Genomic DNA, 25,374 nt, shown 5'->3' on the forward strand with positions numbered 1-25,374 from the left:
CGAGATCGAATCACTGCATCATTTCCCTGTTTAGGTTGACCTGGATTAATCCATAATATGGTTAACATGATGATGCAGCTCAGAGTCCCCCAAAATCCCCAAAACCGCCATCCCAATCCTGTCCCTGACCCACCTGCCTGGTACTTCCCCATACCCACACCTCTATAAACACCCCACAGTGATGAAAGGTCGGGGTAGGTTTCTTCGTTAACAGAGTTTACCCCCGAACCTTAGTGGTTCAGTTCTTCTCTTTAACTCTGTGTGTGTTCAACGGTGTTGGTATGTGGGCCTTCCTTTTTGCAGTGGGTAACGTGGACCCAAGTGGCTCTCTCAGCTATTCTTATAGCGAAGGCAGTTACCAATAGGACTTGGTATGGTCCCTCCCAGCGTGACTGCTTTCAATCCTTTTTCCTCAACGATTGGATCCACACGCAGTCTCCAGGTTATATACTATGAATCACCTTCTCCTTTAATTCTCCTGTAGGACACAAATTCTTAGACATACGGTTAACGAACAATTTTCTCATGTGTTCTGCTAGTGTATTCTCTAGTTCTATGTCTACCTGTTCTGGTCCTGCCAACTGTGGCATTTTGTAAGGTCTTCCAAACACTTAAAAAAATATATAAAAAAAAATATATATATATATATATATATATATATATATATATATATATATATATATATATATATATATATATATATTTAGTAATTAGTTATACCATAGGCCACAAAGTGTTTCCTAACCTGCTCTAACATCCATCCCTCCCGTTGACACATGGCTCTGCCCGTGTGTCAATATTGCAGCATATCTAAACTGTAATTTCGGGAGAATTGGTAAGCTGTCTTTGACCCATATTCCTTCCTTATTTACTGCGCCTTGCTTCACCCATCTGTGAACTTCCTTAATTGGGGCCCTACTGTAGCTCTATGTAAGTAGATCTCTATCTATCGAAACGTCCTCTTTTGACAGCTGACTGGGACCAGAGAAGTGTTTTAACCCTGCTGACAACATTTGATAATACCTCAACATACTTCTATCCCGTAAAAGTAATCCAAGATTAGTACAATTTACTAGCAACAGGTTTCCCTCATTCAGGGAAAGCTCTCTCTCTCTTCTGTTATTTTATGGTTCGAATCATATATATTATTACCAAATAATAAATTTCTTCACACTTTTCACAGTACTATAAATTACCCTCAACTTGGTAAAATAAACTATCTTAAAGTCCTCCTCTCATGCCTTTATAATTTACCAGTGTGGATAATCAATTAACACCAGAAAGTCAAAACAGAGTTCAGAGGCAATTGAAATCATTCAACGAACTGTTCCATCCCATAGTATACTAAACATTACCATCATTCTAAATATTTCATAAATGTTACTTATCCCAAGTGTTCATTAAGTCCTCATGACATTTATTCTCATAAGAAATCATGTATACCCTAAACTCAGTCAAAACAGAAAAAGTTACTGCACAGTAACTACACGGTTCCTCACATTCTCTAGCAAAATGTCCAGTTTTGTCACAATTGTAACACTTCCACTCACTCCTGTCTCCACTATTACCGTTACCTTCTTGTCTGTCTTTGCTACCGTAACCTCTCTTCTCTCCTATGTATTGACTAATAGTCTCACTGTCTCCCTGTTTACACTCATGGACTTTGGAGAAGTCGGCATGTCTGTGATAATATTCTCTCAGATTATCACAGAGTTGTGCCAATTTATCTCCATAAGCCCCTCCTTCTGCCCACTCTAGAACCGGCGCATTCCCATCTCCGGGAACCCAGTTTCCTCTCACTGTCGCCCAGTCCTTTAACACTATCTGTCTGACTGCCCTCTCTTGTTCCCCTGTATTCAGCTTAAAGCTGGCGGTCAGCCCTTCCATATCTCTTCTAAACTGGTGTACCCCCGTCTTAGGGTGGGGTATCCCTTCCACTGCTCTCACTACATCTCTCTGCTTCGTTTACTAAATCCTGGCATTAGTCAATTCTATCCACACACCACCAAAAATGAATAACATACAGTGGGAAAAAAAAGTATTTAGTCAGCCACCAATTGTGCAAGTTCTCCCACTTAACAAGATGATAGAGGCCTGTAATTTTCATGATAGGTACACGTCACTATGACAGACAAAATGAGAAAAAAAAGTCCTGAAAATCACATTGTAGGATTTTTAATGAATTTATGTGCAAATTATGGTGGAAAATAAGTATTTGGTCAATAACAAAAGTTTCTCAATACTTTGTTATATACCCTTTGTTGGCAATGACACAGGTCAAACGTTTTCTGTAAGTCTTCACAAGGTTTTCACACACTGTTGCTGGTATTTTGGCCCATTCCTCCATGCAGATCTCCTCTAGAGCAGTGATGTTTTGGGGCTGTCGCTGGGCAACACGGACTTTCAACTCCCTCCAAAGATTTTCTATGGGGTTGAGATCTGGAGACTGGCTAGGCCACTCCAGGACCTTGAAATGCTTCTTACGAAGCCACTCCTTCGTTGCCCGGGCGGTGTGTTTGGGATCATTGTCATGCTGAAAGACCCAGCCACGTTTCATCTTCAATGCCCTTGCTGATGGAAGGAGGTTTTCACTCAAAATCTCACGATACTTGGCCCCATTCATTCTTTCCTTTACACAGATCAGTCGTCCTGGTCCCTTTGCAGAAAAACAGCCCCAAAGCATGATGTTTCCACCCCCATGCTTCACAGTAGGTATGGTGTTCTTTGGATGCAACTCAGCATTCTTTGTCCTCCAAACACGACGAGTTGAGTTTTTACCAAAAAGTTATATTTTGGTTTCATCTGACCATATGACATTCTCCCAATCCTCTTCTGGATCATCCAAATGCACTCTAGCAAACTTCAGACGGGCCTGGACATGTACTGGCTTAAGCAGGGGGACACGTCTGGCACTGCAGGATTTGAGTCCCTGGCGGCGTAGTGTGTTACTGATGGTAGGCTTTGTTACTTTGGTCCCAGCTCTCTGCAGGTCATTCACTAGGTCCCCCTGTGTGGTTCTGGGATTTTTGCTCACCGTTCTTGTGATCATTTTGACCCCACGGGGTGAGATCTTGCGTGGAGCCCCAGATCGAGGGAGATTATCAGTGGTCTTGTATGTACAATTTTGTTTCTGGTGTCCTTTGACAGCTCTTTGGTCTTGGCCATAGTGGAGTTTGGAGTGTGACTGTTTGAGGTTGTGGACAGGTGTCTTTTATACTGATAACAAGTTAAAACAGGTGCCATTAATACAGGTAACGAGTGGAGGACAGAGGAGCCTCTTAAAGAAGAAGTTACAGGTCTGTGAGAGCCAGAAATCTTGCTTGTTTGTAGGTGACCAAATACTTATTTTCCACCATAATTTGCAAATAAATTCATAAAAAATCCTACAATGTGATTTTCTGGAGAGAAAAAAAATCTCAATTTGTCTGTCATAGTTGACGTGTACCTATGATGAAAATTACAGGCCTCTCTCATCTTTTTAAGTGGGAGAACTTGCACAATTGGTGGCTGACTAAATACTTTTTTTCCCCACTGTATTTGCATACACATAACTAGAAAGCATGAATTTAATGCCATTCTTGCTTAAACAATGCAATTCAACATTTCTCATCACCCAATTTCTATTACTTATTTTTTTACACAGGAAACCCTGTACAATCTCTATCCTCTATTGCTGACTTTCCATCTAACATTACTTTTCAACATTTCTCAAATCGAATTACCTCTGTTATCGACTAAAATTATAGCCACCTCTTATGAAACCCCCAATCTGTCATTGTTTAGAATACAGCAGATATAGGTAACTGTCCTTTCTAAGTAGGCTACAAATAACACCAAACACATGCCGTAGTTGACCAGCATATATTGAATTTATCTCCATAGTATTAATATCCAATGTAGTGATTGACGTTCCTTAATGGAAACCCTAAATTGGCTTTGTACAATATTATATTAGTTATGTCTCACCCATGATGTATGTCTACGTTTGGGTGAGCAAGTTAATATATAATTATTATTCCAATTATTATTTTATGAAGTCTCTAGCCTCTCATTCAACACAAAACCCCATCATCAAATATACTCCCAGCAGAACTAAAAAAAAAAAAAAAAACAGACTGTGATTTCCAGGACACTGCTCCTTTGTTCTGGCCTCACTATCTCCCCGAGAGTTGGCACTCCCTTAAGGTCTCTATTACTCCTCTTTCTCTCTCCCAATCTGCTCTTGGTAAACTGCATACTTTTTAAACCTTAATATGTGTTGCTGTGCTTTTCTCTACCCTATCAAAGTATTTTTAATGGTCCTGCTTATCTCTGGTCTCATTCCACTGAGGAACGCTATATTTTTAATTGCTGATGGTAGGGCGTATCACTCCCCTGTCTCTGGTCTGGCTCGGGTATGCCACTGTTTGCGTTAAACACATCTTTAACCCTCTCTAAGTACTGGCTGACAGTCTCACTATCCTCTTGTTTACACTTATGTACTTTAGAGAAGTCTGCATGACGATGGTAATGTTCTCTGAGGCTATTACACAATACAGTTATTTTCCCTACATACTCTCTGTGATCGGCCCATGGCAAAAGTGCCCTCTGGGCATCCCCTGAAACCCACTGCCCTCTAACGGCAGCCCAATCCTTACTATTCCTGTTTTGGGGTGGGTCATTCTTTCTACCGCTCTGGCCACGTCCTCTGTGTTCATGGCCTGTATACATCTAAAGTTGCTGGGGCCCCTTTCATTCCCCGCCAATAGATTAGGTAAGGCTATCAGTGGGTATTAGCCCCATCCTACTCTCTCATCTCCTGACTCATACTGACTCCCTCCTGAGCTTAGCTCCTAACTGGACTTTTGTCGTGGGGTTCAAGTCTCCTCAGGGACCTGGTCTTCCACCCTTCGGTCCCTTGACCCCCCTATTGTACCCTAGTACTCTAGTTACTTTCTTAGCCTTCTCTTTCCGTCTCTCTCTCTCTTTCTAATTTCTGCAATGACCAATTGGGTTGCTGCTGTTGTTCCAAAAATGTTGTTAGAACCTCAACTGTACTATCTTCCTTTGCCTTATCCTCAACCCCCCTCTGTGCTCCCTCAGCTTCCCCTTTGTTCTGGTAAGGGGGTGGAAACTCCAAAATGGCAGCCTGTGTGGCACCCTTCCCCTCACCACTACCACCTCATCGTCTGGATTTATTCCTCCAGGCCTGATCTGCCAGGGAGGTGTATAGTCTTGATCTAGACCTTTCTACAGGGGGGGCTGTGGGTTCTGTCTTAGACCTCTCTCTCTCTCTCACTGCTTCTTTCTCCTTTACACACCTTATGTATCTGTTTAAGCATGGATTTGAGTTTATCTGCGTCCAGACGTCCCTCAAAACCATACCTCTCCCTCCACCTGGTTACATAATGGAGATTTCTTCTATCCCTGGATTCCATAAATCTCTCATCTCCGGTTGACCCCGGGACCTCCTTGGAGGGTTTGCTTCCCATATTGGCAGGACTCTTTGATCGTCCTATACCCAAAACTTTGAACAATTACTTTATGGCTTTTACCAAATTCCTGAATCTCACCTTTATTTGAATTTAGATTACTTCCAACTCTCTAATAATTGTTTTTGTCACTTTAACTGAGTTGTTAGGTATTAAATAATTTTACAATTGAGCTTTTAATGATTTATTCGATCTTTAATTAACTTATATGTTTCTTCCTCAAAATAGTAAATTATGATTACTTACTTCCTCACACAACCTATTTTGGTCCCTGTAAATTCTGGGACCTCTTGTGAGGATTTGCCTCCCATGGTTGGTACTGTAAAAAATCCCTTAGCCACCTCTTCTATATAACAAGTGATTCAAAACAGTTTCACACCACACCTGGAATCACCCCTTCCTGTATAGGTACAACAGGTTGACTAGTCCCCCAGAATTATCTCCTACTCTACGGAGGAATTTATCCCCACAATGTAATCTTGATAATTCCTGACAGTCCCATACAACAGGTTGACTAGTCCCCCAGAATTATCTCCTACTCTACGGAGGAATTTATCCCCACAATGTAATCTTGATAATTCCTGACAGTCCCATACAACAGGTTGACTAGTCCCCCAGAATTATCTCCTACTCTACGGAGGAATTTATCCCCACAATGTAATCTTGATAATTCCTGACAGTCCCATACAACAGGAATGGGTTCTCCCTCTTTTCTATACAACCACCTGGAATTATTCATAGATGTGACTTTTGAGCAAATATTAGGTCTCACACTTATACAACCTTACATGATTATTGGTTAACACTATCGGTAACCCGGAGTTTGTAAGGCTCCAGTTTCTTGAAACGGATAGAGTTACGGCAAAATCTACAGTTGTTTGTGACTTTTGACTTTACTAATATTCTATTTCTCACACATGCTATTTTAATTCCTTCTGGTGTACTTTTTGTATTTGTTTAACCCGGATTATTTGTTGACTGTTCTATAATCTCTTACAGGTTACATCCCATAGGTGTACTTTTAATAGTTCCTTCTATTTCAACACCGGGTAGTTTCTTTTGGTAATTGGCCTATTACCCTGAGTTGTTACGGACCCACCAACCTTAAATTGGCTACAACCTTAAATTGGCTACCTTAAAATGGCTACTCATTGATCAATTTGCTACTTTAAATTATGACTTTACCCTCAGTCAATATTTTAGCAAGTTCTCAAATCAATTTCACCAAGTAATGAATAAAGACTACTGACCTTATCCTTGCAGCCGAGATTCAATGTAGGTTTGGATTCCGTCACCGTCTCTGTCATTAATCAGGTGTCCTTTGGCCTGTCTTAACTCTTAATGTCAAAGGGCAGGACTTTCTATTTACGAATGTATCATTCGCCCGTCGACGGTTTTCAGAGTTACCTGGAATGACAGAGGCAGGTATTGGATTCCGGCTCTCGAAGGACCAAGCTGTTATGTGAATTATTTAACAAACTATTTCAGTGTCTCTGTGCGTCTCCCAAAATCAAGAAACGGACAGAGTCCCGGTCTGCATAGTCAGAGATGTTTATTCATTGAGAATTCTGCCATCACAATTTCAGAGTCCATCTTTTATACTCATACGTCATACAAAAATCCCTCCTCTCTGTAGGCAGGCTGTAGTTTTCCACTTTATAATTGCTCTCCTGACCATCAGTTCACACACACATACACACACACACATACATTCACACACACACACATGCATACACACACATATGCACACACATATACACATTTACACACATACATTTTCTTATCATAGTCTCTCTCCTCCCTAAATTCCTCAGTTATCTTGGTTTCTCAGTTGCCTGTAGACAGTTCTCCTTGTCCTTTGTTGTCTGGCCTAACTCTTACTCACATTGCTAAATAGTAGCACAATGTCATAATCTTTACTGGTCCTACACTCACACATTACCAGGTAGTAGATTCTAACACATCTCACACAGTTTCAGAGTGTAATAATTAGTCACTACTAAGAAAGTACTAATCATACTTAAAACAAGAACATTTCACAACTATATTTAAGGGTGGAACATTTAGTAATTGTAGTGTCGAGATAACGATGCTGTGATGACAAGAAATCCGCTGACACTGTCCTTGATTATAATAGTTTATTACATCAAAGATTTCAGCGTCAATTTACAGACTCCTGCAGACATCTGGAGAACAACTGACCCAATCTCTAATATGTTGTTCCTCCCCGTCCTTTGTTTCAACCATGGTATTTATAATCTGTAACCTATGTAACATGATATGGGTGGATTCCCCATAAACCAATCCCAGGACGCCACATAACAGACTTCCTCTGATTTAGGGTGCCCCTATAGTAATGCTCTCCAGATGCTTCCGCAAGCTGAGTCAACTTCCTCTAACACACCATTTGCAAATGTCAGCAAAGTCATAAACTGTTTAGACACTACATCATTACTTTTAACCTGTATATATAATTAATTTATATATCAATTAATTACACATTTCCACAAAATTCAAAGTGTTTCCTTTCAAATGGTATCAAGAATAAGCATATCCTTGCTTCAGGTCCTGAGCTACAGGCAGTTAGATTTGGGTATGTCATATTAGGCGAAAATTGAAAAAAAGGGTCCGATCCTTTGTCTTCAATATCTGCAATAAATGGCAACATCACCCAACTAAAGACCTACGTCTGGAAAGCCAATTACCTACATTATATGTGGATGCCTCATGAACTGCTCTCAACCTGTACCAATGGCGTATCATAGGGAATTGTCATTACATCCAATTTAGACCAGCATTATTTGTTAGGTTCATGTGATCAAGTATTTACTGTAGGCTTCTCTCAACAATAAAAACATCTACCTAAACTAAGCCACAGAGCAGTAACATCATCAGCCCATAAAAAGTAACTTTCATTTCTAGCAAGACAGGATTGACACAGGCCCTCATCCACCTAAGATAAAAAGAGTCTGGAAAAAACACAAGCCCCTTTTTAATAGTAATCTTTATGGTTTGCAAGAAATATCCCCATTCGACTTGCAAGTTTAACTAAAGTGTATGAGAGAGTCTGTTTTTAACAAAAGCTTTTCACTCCTGGTGGTTTATTTCTTTGAATACATTCTGAGCGAGTCGGACCTACGTTATAGAAAATATCCCCAAAACCATAATTCAATGGACAAGAAAACCCGAGCACAAAACTAAATGATATAAACATTTATTAACATTTAATTTTTTTGACTTAAACAGATAACATAGTCATTTATTTGGAAGTTAAAGTGGAATGTTTTTCATACACTGCATTGTAAATTCTCCCCACTACACAAATACAGAGTATGCATAGTTCAACTGCAGCTCAGTGGTATAATACATGTATCCTCTTTGATTCTTCAAAGAGTATGTATAGCAACTCAATAAATAAGATTTGTTAAAGCGTAAGAAAGCAACACTGGATAAAAAGTGTTGTGTCAGACATAGGGCATCCTGAATCATAGGTTCTCCTGTTTAAGTTTCAAAGCACACAGCCACACTTTTCCTCATTGTGTTATATGCCTTATACACTGTCATCTTACTTGCCTCTGAGAACTCAACATTCAGCAGTCAGAACTATGCCAAGTTAAGCAGTCATTTCATGTTTCTAAAAAGGTAAGCTTATGTAACACACATTTAAATAAGTTCCACATCATTAAAGTGACATAAAAAAGACGGATCCAAATCTTTACAATATAGCCTAGGCAGTGTCAGAGTGAGAAAAACTAAATCTAAATATATGAATGCTTCTATTCTGTACAAACTTTCCAATAGGCCAACAAGAATTGATTACATCAGACCCTGATCAGCGTTGAAGGCCAAGATCAAACATTGCCAGCGATAGCCCTCTTTATTGGGTCATTTTATCACTGGATTTGTTGCATAATGTCTTGTGCCTAAGGCCAACATGAGCAACAATGAGAAGCTACAGTGAAATGTATATACATCTGGTGGCGAATACTTGTCTGCAAGGTTTCAACTGGACCCTGTAAGCTGCTCATTCATTATCAGGTGTCTGTTTATGTGTTTTCGTCTGTGTTGTGTTTGTGCTTGCATGTGTATCTTGTACACATTTGTGTGTATATTTTTACCACGTGTGTGTGATCCAACATTTACAGTGACACAAAAGGTCATGGCCCCCGTTTTCTGCACTGACCAATTGTCTGTGGCCATGCTGTGAGTTTAGTGAGCCTGTTTGTGACAGCATCATGTGATGATGCCTATGGGAAGTGACAGTGCAGTGCTATCAGATGTCAGTGGTCTCCAGGATCCTGGGCATGTCCATCTCCCCATTGGTGCAGCGCTTGCCGTTACTCTGTCCATTGGCTTGGTAGTGCACACTACCACCTGGCTTAATGATGGTGTTCTCCTCAGGAGCGGTGAGCTCCAGGCTAACTGTAGCACGTCTCGTCTCGGTCACAGAGGAGTTGGTGTGGGAGTAGGAATCTGTCCATTTCCACACCAGCTTAGTCTGTGCCCATTTCCTCCTAAGACATGCCTGTACCTTTGGAACCAAAGACTGAGTGGTTTAAGAGCAACAGAAATGCTAGCTTGAACATTCTCAGTAAATACTGGCAAACAAATATATAAGAATTCCTGAATGATAACTATTCTATTATTAAATAGAAAAGTAAATAGTAATAGGTATACTGAGCTTAATAATCATCTATGTAAGATGCTGGCACTTACCTCAGCATTGCAAAAGCAGAATATAATTGCGACCAGGAGTCCCTATAAAGAATGGTAATTCAGTGAATATTGAGTGTGGAAAGGTTATACCAATGTTTTGAATGCATGATTCATACTGTAGGTAGGCTACAGTTATTATATTCATTTGTAAGGCACTGTCTATGTCTATGCTACCAAACATTGATTTAGGTTTGTATAGAATGGAACTGTGAGCAGCACCATCCAATCCATACCTGGAAATGTGCGAAGATGTTCATGATGAACTCGTAGATGGCCCTGGCTTTACGTCCCTCTGGCCTCCAGGGAACCAGGATGAACTGGGCTCCCAGCAGAGGGATCAGGATGAGAGTGGCTCTCACAGCCTTCATATAGGCATTGGACTCTGCACTGTGGGTCACCTGCAGCTTGGTGATCAACACACGCACTATGTTGAGCAGGAAGAACAGGTTCACCTGGAGAGACAGAGTAAAAGAGGAAGGGGAGGAATAGAGTGATTTAAATTGAGTGATTGCATTCAGTGATCGATTGTTTTCCATGAGCAATTGGCTACTTGCAATTCAAACCCAATACTAGATTAAAAGCATAAATATTCTGTTTGAGAACACACTTTGGTTGGTATTTCCGATAAATGTTTTACGTTTGTTTTTGTATTGCAGACTCACCAGTAGGGCAGCATGAACAGGCCCATGGATGATGTAGAGCAGGTGTGTGTCGGAACTGATCCAGCATCTGGGAGACAAAGAAACACATCTGAGCTCAACTGAGACAGAAAAATCGGATTGAGTTTAACTGGGATATCAGTAACTGACATAATGTTCTAATGCAGTATACAGCGCAGAATGTCAATCTCTGCCACTAATATGCGCTGTACTGTATTTAGAGGGAGTTGTGACACATTACCTGTCATCATAGAAGAACCCACGGGCCACAGCATGTGTGATGGCAGGAATGATGGGGAAGCCTGGGAGAGAGACAGAGGAGTCCATGACTGTCAAGAGCTTCCATAAGGCCTTCATAGATATGACATAATAAATAATATAGAGCTCTCCTGCAGGGAACCCCAGACATTTCATCATTTTGTTGTAGCTCTGAACTAGCTCACCTGATTCACCTATTCAAGGGATTGATTAGTTGACAAGGTGAATCAGGTGTGCTAGCTCAGGAATATATCAAATACATGGATCGACTGGGGGTCCCCGAGGAGAGGTTTGAGAACAACTGATATAAAGCACAGGCGGCTGGTGGCACCTTAATTGGGGAGAACGGGCTCATAGTAATGGCTGGAACTGAATAAATGGTCTATCAAACATGTGGTTTCCATGTGTTTGATACCAATCCATTCACTCAATGTGATATAGAGATATGAAAGCAAAGAAGACTCATTGCACATTATTACCTTCAGGCTATGTTCAAACACTACATCCCAATCGTTCCGCCACCTCTGGTCTCTTAGCCCTCCCACCCCTATGGGAAGGCAGCTCCCACTCAGCCCAGTCAAAGCTATTCACTGTCCTGGCAGCCCAATGGTGGAACAAGCTTCCCCCTAAAGTCAGGACAGCGGAGAACCTGCCCATCTTTCAAAAACGTCTGAAACCCTACCTCTTTGAAGAGTATTTTAGATAACTCTCACAGTGCCCCTGACAACCCCCCCCAAAAAAGGCATTTCTCATAACTCTCATGGCACCCCTGATGTCTGATAAATGACTAAAATGTAAATGTAATTATGTGCTAGGGGAAAAGGATGGTCAAACAACAATGATATCAGACAGCGGCGCAGGAAACAGCAATTTGAACAACAGTGAAAAATAAAGATGCACAGTCAGTCACTCACCCCAACCCAGGACATAATACCAGCACAGCTGCTGCTCTCCCACAAACACAGCCACGATGATGAGAGTGTGCAGGTAGATCCCCTCACACAGCATCCAGAAGTAGTTGGAGCCAAACGTATACTGGTTCAGAACTGTCAGGATCTTGCATCCAATCTGACAGAGAACAACACAGGGAGAACCCTCAGGACAGGGGTTGTTTTTTGCGCACATAAAATGCTAACCTTCTTAAGTTGTCACTGGCTCTCATTTCCACACATTGTGGAGTGTAGAACCTCAAAATGTTCACCAACTGAGTTCAACCAGTAGCTATTCATCCTGATGACAGAGGTGCACAGTACTTACAGGGTTGCTGGCCCCCAGCTGCTGGTTGTTGGCTACAGCAGAGAGCCAGATGACGGTGCAGATGGAGTTGAAGATAAAGGACAGGAACATGTTCTTATGGAGGGAGATCCTCTGGCAGCTCAGACTTCTAATGGGAGGATTAGAACAGACAGACACACTTAGGAAACAAACAAGTGTGTGACTGTATCTACACTGGCTCGTATAGGGTCATAGGAAAGCTCAGTCTTTCATTTGACAATGTGAATTAATGTTGGCAATGTAGGGAACAACCAAAGACCTCTGTTTAGAATAGAGGGCTCTGGGTGTAGGAAGAGCAATACAAACAGAATCACTTTGATTAGAGGATGTAAAGTGAAAAGGTACACTATAGTGACATTCAGAGCACAGTCTCAACCTTGTGGGTCCATAGAGGACACAATGCATGACTCACTTGAAGTAGGAGAAGATGCAGAGTGAGATGATGAGAGATACCACAGACAATCCATGTCCCACAATGGCTAAGTAGTACAAGCTAAACGCAAACTGGGAAAGGAGAAGCAAGAGGAAGCATTAATTCCCTTTAACCTGTTAAACTCGGACACCCTCTGGTGGCATTTTCTGAGCGACACATAACATGTAAACTCCCTTCATTAGATACATTTAGATTTCATAAAGTCCTAGAAACACATGCCTAGTATTGTAACAGTACCAGTCAAAAGTTTGGACACACCTACTCATTCCAGGGTTTTACTTTATTTTTACTATTTTCTACATTGTAGAATAATAGTGAAGACATCAAAACTATGAAATAACACATATGGAATCATGTAGTAACCAAAAAAAGTGTTAAATAAATCAAAATATATTTTATATTTGAGATTCTTCAAAGTAGCCATCCTTTGCCTTGATGACAGCTTTGCACACTCTTGGCATTTGTTTAACACTTTTTTTGGTTACTACATGATTCCATATGTGTTATTTCATAGTTTTGATGTCTTCGCTATTATTCTACAATGTAGAAAATAGTACAAATAAATAAAAACCCTTGAATGAGTAGGTGCCCAAACTTTTGACTTGTACTGTAAGAACCGTGGGATTCTGATACAGGTGTACATCAACAACGTTCCCAAATTGTTCCCATGTTGGGAAATAAGTGATTTTAAAGTCTAGGTTTGAAATAAAATATGTCACCAATTACCATTACAAAAGGATACGTTTTTTACCATATTTTTTTGGGTCATATCTTTTACCTAATGCTGACACATGCGCAAATTCCTATAGTAAGACAGACAGTTTAAAAGCCATGCCTTCATTTTTTTCTTACAGGAATGATATGCATACAGTGCCTTCAGAAGGTATTCACACCCCTTGACTTTTTCCACATTTTGTTGTGTTACAACCTGAATTTAAAATTGATTAAATTGAGATTTTGTGTCACTGGCCTACACACAATACCCGATTAATGTCAAAGTGGATTTTTTTGTTGTTATTTTTACAAATGAATTACAAATGAAAAGCTGAAATGTCTTGAGTCAATAAGTATTCAACCCCTTTGTTATGGCAAGCCTAAATACATTCAGGAGTAAAAATGTGCTTAACAAATCACATAATAAGTTGCATGCACTTTTGAATGACTAACTCATCACTGTACCCCACACATACAATTATCTGTAAGGTCCCTCAGCCGAGCAGTGAATTTCAAAAACAGATTCAACCACAAAGACCAGGGAGGTTTTTCAATGCCTCGTAAAGAAGGGCACTAATTGGTAGATGGGTAAAAATAAAAAAGCAGGCATTGAATATCCCTTTGAGCATTGTGAAGTTTTTAGTTACACTTTGGATGGTGTTTCAATACATCCAGTCACTACAAAGATACAGGCGTCCTTCCTAACTCAGTTGCTGGAGAGGAAGGAAACAGCTCAGGGATTTCACCATGAGGCCAATGGTGACTTTAAAACAGTTCCAGAGTTTAATGGCTGTGATAGGAGAAAACTGAGGATAGATCAACAACATTGTAGTTACTCCACAATACTAACCTAAATGAAAAGAGTGAAAAGAAGGAAGCCTGTACAGAATAAAAATATTCAAAAAATGCATCCTGTTTGCAATAAGGCACTCAAGTAAAACAGCAAAAAATGTGGCAAAGAAATTCACTTAATGTCCTGAATACAAAGCGTGATGTTTGGGGGCAAATCCAACACAAAAAAATCACTGAGTACCACTCTTGATATTTTCAAGCATGGTTGTGGCTGCATCATGTTATGGGTATGCTTGTCATAGGCAAGGGCTAGGGAGTTTTCAAGTATGAAAATAAATGGAATAGAGCTAAGCACAGGCAAAATCCTAGAGGAAAACCTGGTTCAGTCTGCTTTCCAACACACACTGGGAGACAAATGTACCTTTCAGCAGGACAATAACCTAAGTCACAAGGCCAAATATACACTGGAGTTGCTTACCAAGAGGATATTGAATGTTCCTGTGGCCTAGTTACGGTTTTGACTAAAATCGGCTTGAAAATCTATGGCAAGACTTGAAAATGGCTGTCTAGCCATGATGAACAACCAACTTGACAGAGCTTGAATAACTTTTTAAAGAATAATGTGCAAATATTGTGCAATTCAGGTGTGCAAAGCTCTTAGACTTAACCAGAAAGACTCACAGCTGTAATCACTGCCAAAGGTGATTCTAACATGTATTGACTCAGGGGTCTGAATACTTATGTTAGTGAGATATTTCTGTATTTCATTTTAAATATATTTGCAAACATTTCTAAAAACATGTTTTCACTTTGTTATTATGGGGTATTGTGTGTTGATGGGTGAGAAAAACAACAACAATTTAATCCATTTTGAATTCAGGCTGTAACACAACGGGTATGAATAATTTCTGAAGGAGAAAGCTGAAGTCATAACCTTTTCACTGATGTAATCAGATCTCATGTCAGATTCCCAGGTCCTCCACTAGAAGATCCCATGATGTGACTTGGCCACTTGAAACTAGAGGCGTCTGGTTTGATCTGGTTTGGGTAGTACCTCACTGTGTGAAAATGGCTGAACGGATTTTCAAGCCTGACATCTTAAAATTACCCCAGAGTTATCTTTTTTCTTAACACACAGACAGGTGAAGGAACTTCAAAGTTATTTTCCCATTCATTTTTCCCATTGGAAACAAGTGAGATAGATCAACAGCGAATATGGAGGATGCATTCAAAGTCATGACATATATTAAATGTGGATGGAAAAGAAATGCATTGCATTACGATGAGCACCAGGGTGTACCCTTTCCATTCATACAACATTTCTGCACTTTTGGTTTCTTGACCTAAATTGCATACTCTATGAATATGACCATAGCACATGATTTATGGCCTATGGGGGGGATTCTTATGACATCGCCAGCAGTAAGAATTGAGCTAGATTTCCAAAAATACAAGTGCTGTAGCTTTCGAAAGATATGTCACTTTCTATTTTCTGACCGGAATTGACAGAGTGGGTAGCACTTAAGCTACATGGGCCCAAAACAACCGCTCAGAGTTGAAGAGGTTTTAACTAAATGAACACAATAGAGAGATGTTGAACTTAAAAACAATCACTAAATTGACTCTAATAACAATGTCTTAGCCACTGTCAAAATTACTTAACCAGTTGGCTTAGAAGTATACCGTCAGTTTGTCCTTAGTGTACATCTGACACTGGGTGTAATTGGACCAAATACGGTTGCTCTCAGGGTGACGAAACCACTGTCCATCCGAGTTGCACACTTTAGTCGCTTTCTCTGTTTGAATGGACACATAAAACACTTCAGGTAAGGCATCATTAGTAAAGATCAAGTCAGTTGAATTGTGATTGTTAATGAGATGTGTTGCTGGCTGGCTGGTTTACCTGAGGGGTCAAAGTCCTGAAAGTACTCAGGGCAGAGCTGCATGGCCGTGCCAGGAGCAGAGTCATCCCAACACAGCCAGCCATCCCACGTGCGGTTACAGAATATGCCTGCAGGGGGCGACAACAGAAGAGCAGCTGTTTACAGTGTATTATAGTAATGCAACTGTTTCATGTTTCAAATGTTTAGGTTCATTGCCTTTGTTCTCTCTGAACTGTTTATTATATCATGGACATAATATGAAGATAGAGTGACATCTGTTAGTGATATTAGTGATCAAAGAACTTCAAAAAACCTAGGGACAAATCTTTCACTATAAAATACAGTGTTGAGGCATTTAAGACAAACTGAAAACAAGTCTCTTATTTCCTGTGAATGTCTTGCAAAAGCAGAGAAATTAAAAACAAATTTAAAAAAGCAAACACCTGTTAAATGTTTAACATGTATCTTCAAAATTAATGATATACTACATTGAAAATAGTCTACATGCATTAAAGCTGAGAGAAACAGCTACATGTGCAAACAAAGATCACTTTAAAAAACAGTCCTAGTGAACAATACAATAAAGGTTGTCCAAGATGTATGTACAGAAATAGAGTGCAAAATAGCATTTCAAAAGCCATGATTTAGTGAGTTCGAGATACAGGGGCAGCTTGGAGACAAAGACCATTTCCCTCCTTTCAGACCTGAGGGTAGTCACTTCCCTTCTCCCTATTTTTCTTCTGACCTATACCACTCCTCCACTCTGCTATATTGTATGTGTGTGTAGTTCCTCACCATCTTCATTGCGTGATGGGTCATGGATGATCTTCAGGTAGCACTCAAACTGAGCTGAGAGGATCTGGCTGCGGGTCACGGTGGTCGACAAAGGGATGTTAGGCACCTCCTCGGATGCCAGCATGGTCCCCACATCTTCACAGTGGCACACCTATTGGATATGTTTAACAGCCCCTTTTATAGTTTCTAATCTGACAAAAAAACACACACACACACATATTCAAGAGTATCTCTCACCTCAGCGGCCAGTAGTAACACCAGAAGCCATAGCGCTGGGATCCTCCACATGGTTCTATATGGGACAAAGAGGGGTGTTGCCAGTGAGCATAGGTGAACTATGGAGAGAGGAATCACAAGCATGGAAATAGTAGAGGGGAGTGGCTGTATTTCTAACTGTGGGATATACTTCTATGGTCTGGTTCATGGTGGAAATGATTTGCAGCAATAGCTCCCTTTGAATGGACCACTCAACAGTAATTGACCATACTATATGAGGAGACAACAAAAATACACATTTGTTTATGTGTTTGTGCTGACTGAACACGCATTGCAGTGTGTACAAGTGTCTCAGAACAGGATGTCCACTCACAACAGGTCACAGCACCGCAGTCGTTGCGTTCATGGTCAGGTAACATGCATATTTACAATACCAAGAAAGACGAGGATGTTTATTTGATGATCGCTGAAATGTGCTGTAAAAGTATACAAAGCTTGTCCCTCATGAACTCCACACTTCCTACAAAATGTGAATTCACTAACCCAGCAAGAGAAACCTTTTGAATTATAAAGCACAGTCAAATTCCAGCTGGAACAGGAGCATATAAGTATTGATCTCTGAGTAGTACGAGACATATGAAAAACATATGTTTAGTGAGTTATGAAAAAATTATGAGTGTAAAACATTAGCAAAGGGAGAGAAAGACTGGAGAAAAGAGAGAGGGGATAGAATATGGAATTGCTTTGGAGCTTTGGGGGAAGATGGTTAGTAAGGGAGGATGAGTCAAACACACTTCCCCAATCTCACCTCTCTCTCACTCTCGCTCTCCCTCCTAACCCCGGGTTCTTTGGAAATGTCATAACTGTCAATGGTCACACAGAGATGGGTGTGTATCACAATCTAAGGAGGAAACCACAGCATCTTACTGCGGCTTTGCTCTAGATCTCTTGTAAATTGTCTTTGACCTTTTGTCTGTGACCCTGAGTGTGGGATAGAGAGATAAAAGAGAGAAAGAGGAATACAGAGAGATAGAGGGTAAGACCTGGTACAGAGGCAGAACACGAGCCCCATGGCTGACCCCTATGGCAGGACAATCCACAGAGGCACACGGTTGACCCAGAAACTCAATACACTGGTTTAGTCTATATATAGGGTCCTCTCTCTTCAATGGCTTGTCACCTGATCAAAGTCCCAGGAGGTACACAGGTGTCACACGTGTTCAGTAGTGTTCTCATCCAACACCCTTTCACAATCAAAAACAAACAACGTTCCCATTCCCTTTCAGTCTGTAAAACGACTATTTGCCTCCTATGCCAAGGAAAACAAACACACTGAGTAGTAGTAATGATATGATTTTTTTGGTCATTTGTTAACAATACAATTAACTATCACTTAATCAAACTGCTCAAAACTGATTAACCAAAATTATGTAGTGCCTAGTTAACGTATATAGTTTGATAACTGCTAAACATTGTCAATGTCTATAGTTTTACCTCATAAATGTATCAATTTGACATCAATTTATGTTGGAAGGTAAAACCAAATATTCTATGGATAAGGCTGGAAATACCACACCACCATTCTCCATCAGCCAGTGTGCTGGTGTGGTCTATATATAGGGTCCTATATCTCTTCAATGGCTTGTCACCTGACCAAAGTCCCAGGGCGGACACTGGTGTCACAAGCGCTCAGTAGTGTTCTCATTCAACACTATACAACACCCTTTCACAATCAAACACCCATTCCCTTTCAGGCTGTAAAACTGCTATTTGCCTCCTATGCCAAGGAAAACAATCTGAAAAGAGAACTGTAATAACAGTCTGGTTGTTATCCTGAACTGAGTAGTAATGAGCAGGATATTACATCTTGATGATATCAATTCATCAGACTTGATTCACTATATAGAAATGGTAGGTGTCATATAATATGACACACCTGCACACGAGCCCTAGAGAGAGAGCGAAAGAGAGAGAGAGATGCACACAGGGAAATCAATCCGATTGTTACAGAAATTAAAACCTCCTATTTGACATATTGGGAAAATGAAACAAAAACAAAGAATAAACTAAATTGCTATTTGGCCCTAAAAAGAGATTACAAATTGACAGAATATCTCTACTCTGTCAGAGATACAAAACAGAGCTAGAACCTGACCAAATATAGGCTCAGTGACCACCAATAGAGTACCACAGTATGAGTCATAATACCCATAAAACCTAGCGGTCAAACAAGGAAATGATTCCAATCGTTTTTCCACCATTCATTTTTCCCATAGGGAATTTTAGAAACACTTCAAATAAGGGCCGTGTTTCGTGTAGGCTTACCCTGGCGTGACGTTTTGATAACCGTGTAAGTCTCTCTAAGACAATGTGACTTTTATCAATATATTAATCTGTATTTACCCCCGCAAAAAATGTAATGCTAATTAGCTGCTAATGTCGCTATCATAAAGAATTACAAATGCCATGATAATCTGGAAAAGGTAAGAATCTCTGGATTAACTATCGAATGTTAGCTACATTTAGTAATTAATAAATTGGCAACATTTCTTTAAAATCGACAATTGTGTGAACTGTCTTGTCCAAGTTTTAAATTGACACAATACCTGTTAGCAAAGGTGTCAGCTAGAGATGACATGCAGGAGTTTGCAGGGATTTGTAGTCTTGCATGATGTGTACTTTGACTCTCATTAGCGTTTTCAAATCTGAGAGTAAATAGAGCCAAATATATTGATAAAAGACACTTTGTCCGAGAGAGATTTACATGGTTATCAAAACGTCACGCCAGGGTAAGCCTACATGAAACACAGCCCTAATTTTAAGTGTTTCTAAAATCCCTTATCTCATTTTTATCTCATGGATGGTCAGTATGTCTATGAATTTGAGGTGACGGCTTTCTTATTGTTTCAATTAAGGATTCTAGCTTTAAGGAATTCATATCATTGTGTCACACCCCGATCTGTTTCACCTGTCTTTGTGTTTGTCTCCACCCCCTTCCAGGTGTCGCCCATCTTCCCCATTATCCCCAGGGTATTTATACCTATGTTCTCTGTTTGTCTGTTGCCAGTTCGTCTTGTCAAGCCTACCAGTGGTTTTCCCGTATTCCTGTTTTTCCCTAGTTCCTGATTTCCAGTTTTCCCGGTTTTGACCATTCTGCCTGCCCTGAGCCTGCCTGCCGTTCTGTACCTTTTGGACTCTGTTCTGGATTACTGATGTCTGTCTGCCATTGACCTGTCATTTGCCTGCCCCCCTGTTTTTGTAATAAACTTTTGTTACTTCGAAACTGTCTGCATCTGGGTCTTCTCCTGAGCCGTGATACATTGGTCTACCAGCATCCCAGGTAATTAAAATAATTCAAGATCTAATTGGTACTTATAATAACTACCGGTAGTTTAAGCAAAAATAAAAGATTTACACTATTTAGATGTATTTATTCACTGGTTTGCAGACCAGGACAAACAGTTTCAAGGTATGACTATATAAAACTGTAATTACTGCTAGAAACGGTCCCTTGAAAACCACTCAGGAGGCTCATCATAACCACCCAAGGAAATTCATGAAGTTGTCATTCCAGTCCAAGTCTTTTAAGGTTGACTCAGTTATTCTAAGCTTTGATATAGGACCATCAAATCAAAGTACTTTAACTTGTTTTGATTATCCTCTTGGGTTACATGTAGCACTGAAGCACTCTTTGCTAACCTCTTTATCCATGTGCCATTACAGTGTATGGGTAGGTTCGGACAAACCTTTTTTAAGTTCACCCTTACATCATTTTCTACCAAAGAGTCCTGCCACTGGAAAAATACAGATGTGACTACAGTGTGTCTTGAACCATATTGAACATCTTGAATAATACCAACTTGTTTCAAGCAGACCACCATAGTCCCTGTGCCCAAGAACACCAAGGTAACCTGCCTAAATGACTATCGTCCCGTAGCACTCACATCTATAGCCATGAAATGCTTTGAATGGCTGGTCATGGCTCACATCAACACCATCATCCCAGACACCCTGGACCCACTCCAATTTGCATACCGCCCCAACAGATCCACAGATTACGCAATCTCTATTGCACTCCACACTGCCCTCACCCACCTGGACAAAAGGAATACCTATGTAAGAATCCTGTTCCTTGACTGCTGCTCAGCATTCAACACCATAGTTCCCTCCAAGCTCAGGACCCTGGGACTGAACATATTCCTGCTACTGGATCCTGGACTTCCTGACGGGCCGCCCCCAGGCGGTGAGTGTAGGCAACAACATATCCGCCATGCTGACCATTAACATGGGACCCCTCAGGGGTGTGTGATTAGTCCCCTCCTGTACTCCGTGTTCATGATTGTGTGGCAGTGCACGACTCCAACACCATCATCAGGTTTGCTGACGACATCAGCAAGACAAAGGAGCTGATTGTGGACAACAGGAAACGATGGGGCTGTAGTGGAGTGGGTTGAAGGCTTCAAGTTCCTCTGTGTCCACATCACTAAGGAATTAACACACCTACACAGTGGTGAAGAGGGCACAACAGCGCATCTTCTCCCTCAGGAGGCTGCAAAGATTTGGCATGGGTCTTCAGATCCTCAAAGTTCTAAAGCTGCACCATTTGAGAGCATCTTGACTGGCTGCATCACAGCTTGGTATGGCAACTGCAAGGCACCCGACCGCAAGGCGCTACAGAGGGTGGTAAGGCCCAGTACACCACTGGGGCCAAGCTTCCTGCCATCCAGGACGTATATACCAGGCGGTGTCAGAGGAAGGCCAAAAAAATTGTCAAAGACTCCAGTCACCCAAGCCATAGATTGTTCTCTCTGCTACAGCACGGCAAGTGGTGCACCAAGTCTGGAACCAACAGGACCCTGAACAGCTTCTACCCCCAAGCCATAAGACTGCTAAACAAGGCTGCTAAATAGCTAATCAAATGGCTACCCGGACCATCTGCATTGACCCTTTATTTGCACTGACTATGCACACACACTGGACTCTACCCACACACTCACACATACTTACACTGACACCCCAACACACACACATAACATACGCACACATGCATACTGACGCCACACACACAGTCACTATTCCTATTTTATCTTTATCTTTAACTCTGCATTGTTGGAAAAGGATCTGTAAGTAAGCATTGACCAACCAGCACCAACATGTCCCGGGGTGGTTTGCTGTTTCCTTTATTTTTTTTTGTTTACTTTAAAATCTCCACCCACGCGTTAGAAGCATCTTTAACCCATTTGACTGGAAGAGATGCTAATCATGCAGTCCATGTTTTATGAAAATTATTTGGATTTCCAAGCTCCTTTCTGAAGACCCATGACCCCTGAGAGCAATGCATCTTTCTGTACCCCCCGGGTGCACGTTTTGGTTTTGCCCTAGCAGTACACAGCTATTTCAAATAATCAAAGCTTAATGATGAGTTGGTTATTTGAATCAGCTGTGTAGTGCTAGGGCAAAAACAAAAAACAAACCCTGCTTTAGGGGCATATTCTAAAGGTGGCTCTCTGGTGCCAATTTGTTGTTTCTTGCCACATGATGGTGGTAGTTGAGCTTAGAGATGACCTCTACACATCATTTCCCCCTCTCTTTTGCTTACTGTAGGTCAGGCTGTCATAGCTCACTGACTGTAACTCACTGAGGAGAAGCCTGTTTATTTGTATTACAAAGGGGCTGCGGAGAGCCTCTACGAATCCCAGGAAGGATGAAGTATGAGGAGGCCTCTCTTCCTCTGTTGTCCTGGCACTTCCACCCCCCTCTCCCAACAGCCACAGGTTAAAAATAAGCCATTGTTAGCCTACACCTACACAAAGGCCCAGGGTTTTAGAGGGAAGTAAACTTTGAACTTACATCATTAGGCGTCGGTAATGTCATTGAACTTTTTTAAAACATATAACTGCTTGGAAATTTGACTTTGATCAAACTAAAACAGTTCTGTTATACATATCAACAACATACTGTGTGTAGGCCAACCTCAACTAATGTATGGACCACAGTGAAAAGTCTAATATGACATATGGTAGGTAGAGTATTTGATGGAAAGGATTCTTTACTTTTACTCTGACTGATTACATAAATCTCAGAGTCAACGGTTTTGTTTTTCATAAAGCTGTCTATTGGTGAGTGATTATGGACTTGCTTATTTTCCCATAGCTGGATCCAGAAATAGTTTTCCAAGCTTGGATCCATGCCATACTGTTTTGAGAGAGAGCACGAGAGAGGGGGAGAGAACCGTCAACAACACTTCTCAACACACTGTCCCATCACTATGATACCCCAAACAAATACACTCTCCTACCGACCATGGTGCCAGTAGGACTGGGTGGACATACTGCACCCACTCCAACACATACAAAAATATGATCCCATTTTATGATCTAGATTTTGTCGCCAATCATCTCCCCCCCACTGTACTGATATCCATAACACTGACAGAGCAGGTATGACATGTTTTGGTCCTCCTGTGGTTAATTACTTAACCCCCCCAACTGCCAGTTTATATACCATCCAGCTACTCAAAATAATCAATAGGTAACATTAACCCCTGGCCCCCTTTCCTTCCGCTACCCAAAAAAAGCAGTTAGTTAGGCGTCTTGGCATGATTGCAGAAGGGTTTTGGACTAAAGTAGCAGTCACAACACATACCACTCAACAGCTGCCTGGCAGGGGCAGCATGTTCTAGGGCAAAGACATGTCGGAGGGCTGGGACTCCTGAACAGAACCATTAAAACCAGCAACACAATATGCACAAATAGAACAGACCTGGAAACACCTCAAGTTGCTTACTTACTGATAGCCTTTGACGTGAAGCCTTTAATGTTACATTTGAGTGACATACAAAACAGTCACATACAGTATGTAATTATGAAGGCACAACAGTCAAGGATATTCCTAATTTAATTTCACTTCCATCCTTTGTTCTTAGAAAGCCAACTTGTTGCAATAACCACGACCGCACGAACGCAGGCACACACGAGCACACAAAAATTTTGATTTGTTTTACTTAAATTCATGCCCTCCAAAATTTCCAAACAAGGCGTGTTTCTCACTCAACCTGTTTGGGTGGGGTTACTTGGAGACGGCGCATGCATTAGTGCCCAAAATGTGCTCATATGACCAACTGTATTTATTTTGTCTAATTGATATTGTTTAGTTTATAGGCTATTGATTTTTATTTTCTTAAAAGGACACGGAATTCTATTTCGCTGGGCATGCATATGCTACCGATAGACATGCGCGTCTATGATTTGAAATAATGAGACAATCACAGTAACATAGATGTCACAATCTGTAGCTTGTAAAACATATATGCTCTTATAGTCTGTAAAGCAAAAACATTTGCAGCTACAATGGACAGCCTCCTGGAAAATATGTAAAAAATATACTTACCTTCAGAATTTGTTGGAGGCTCTCTCTACTTTCCAAATCTTCACATGTTCCAGAGTAAACGTCTCAGGCACTGTGTCCAGCCCGCACCAAAGCATTGAATTGATAGCTGCGGATGTTGAGGGCGGTCGGTCTCAGGCTCTTAGGGATTTTATAATCAACATGAAATTAGAATTTCGTAGCCTAATTGGTTATTTCCATGATTGCCTCAGTGTTTTAATTTTTGAAGCAATGCTCAGAAATATTTTATAGTCACTATTTTGTGACGTGTAGCTGGTCCTGCCACTGTAAATTAGTGAGTCTGCAACTGACTGACATTAATGCCAGGGCAGTTGTCTCGCCTGAGTCTTTTAAACTAGCAAGCTTCATTCACATTAAATAGAAAACGCATGAATTATTGCTGAAGAGGGTGTGATTTTTTTTGTAGCAATTTCATGAGTTCCCAATTACATGATCATAGGCCTTGGTTGTCACTAGTTACCCCAGCCACCGAGTAAAATTTGACTAGGCCTATATCGTAAACATTTATGAAATCAGAAATGTGCTTTTTGGTCTTAATTTAAGGTTAGGGTTAGGTATACGGTTAACAGTGTGGTTAGGGTTAGGTTTAAAATCAGATTTTAAGAAGATAAATTGTAGAAATACGCGGGGTTTAGCCAAAAATATGACTTTGTGCCTGTGGTAACTAGTGACGATTATTTTTTTATTTTTTTTTAATAGCCAAACTCCGCACAACCCGCATTTTAGTCACTCACTCAACGTCTCACTATCCAACA

General features: G+C 40.8%; 1 protein-coding gene and 1 long non-coding RNA gene across 8 annotated transcripts in view; one reads left to right on the plus strand and one right to left on the minus strand.

Annotated features, from left to right (window-relative positions):
- The window catches only part of LOC311150217, a 62,935-nt gene extending 52,018 nt beyond the window's left edge, over window positions 1-10,917 (plus strand). The window contains exon 3 of the long non-coding RNA XR_014615085.1: window positions 10,844-10,917. This is a non-coding gene — a long non-coding RNA (uncharacterized lncRNA). The remainder of the gene's footprint in view (window positions 1-10,843) is intronic.
- Window positions 8,672-24,907, minus strand: calcrl2 (calcitonin receptor-like 2). 7 transcript variants are annotated; one of them, XM_084187579.1, is made up of 13 exons: window positions 24,602-24,907; window positions 17,234-17,288; window positions 16,997-17,147; window positions 16,222-16,329; window positions 16,002-16,114; window positions 12,792-12,883; window positions 12,362-12,488; window positions 12,019-12,172; window positions 11,088-11,148; window positions 10,850-10,916; window positions 10,421-10,639; window positions 10,188-10,229; window positions 8,672-10,002 (listed from the first exon to the last, which is right to left on the minus strand). In XM_084187579.1, the coding sequence occupies exons 2-13, from the start codon at window positions 17,282-17,284 to the stop codon at window positions 9,745-9,747; spliced, it is 1,443 nt and encodes a 480-aa protein (XP_084043705.1). In that variant the 5' UTR covers window positions 17,285-17,288; window positions 24,602-24,907; the 3' UTR covers window positions 8,672-9,744. The 7 variants fall into 7 exon arrangements, with proteins under 7 accessions (XP_084043705.1, XP_084043704.1, XP_084043706.1 ...); XM_084187578.1 differs by having other exon boundaries at window positions 8,672-10,017; window positions 16,002-16,138; window positions 24,602-24,693; XM_084187580.1 differs by lacking the exon at window positions 24,602-24,907 and adding an exon at window positions 24,003-24,208.
- Between the last annotated feature and the right edge of the window lie 467 nt (window positions 24,908-25,374).

This window comes from Coregonus lavaretus, assembly GCF_964263955.1.
Source record: "Coregonus lavaretus genome assembly, chromosome: 22".
Lineage (NCBI taxonomy): Eukaryota > Metazoa > Chordata > Actinopteri > Salmoniformes > Salmonidae > Coregonus > Coregonus lavaretus.

Coding starts and splice junctions, on each gene's coding strand:
- calcrl2 (XM_084187574.1), bottom strand. CDS start 17,356: ATGCTTGTGATTCCTCTCTCCATAGTTCACCTATGCTCACTGGCAACA. Junction 16,139..16,221: donor TCAGGACTTTGACCCCTCAG/GTAAACCAGCCA, acceptor CCTTACCTGAAG/TGTTTTATGTGTCCATTCAA. Junction 12,489..12,791: donor TGCATCTTCTCCTACTTCAA/GTGAGTCATGCA, acceptor TCCTCCCATTAG/AAGTCTGAGCTGCCAGAGGA.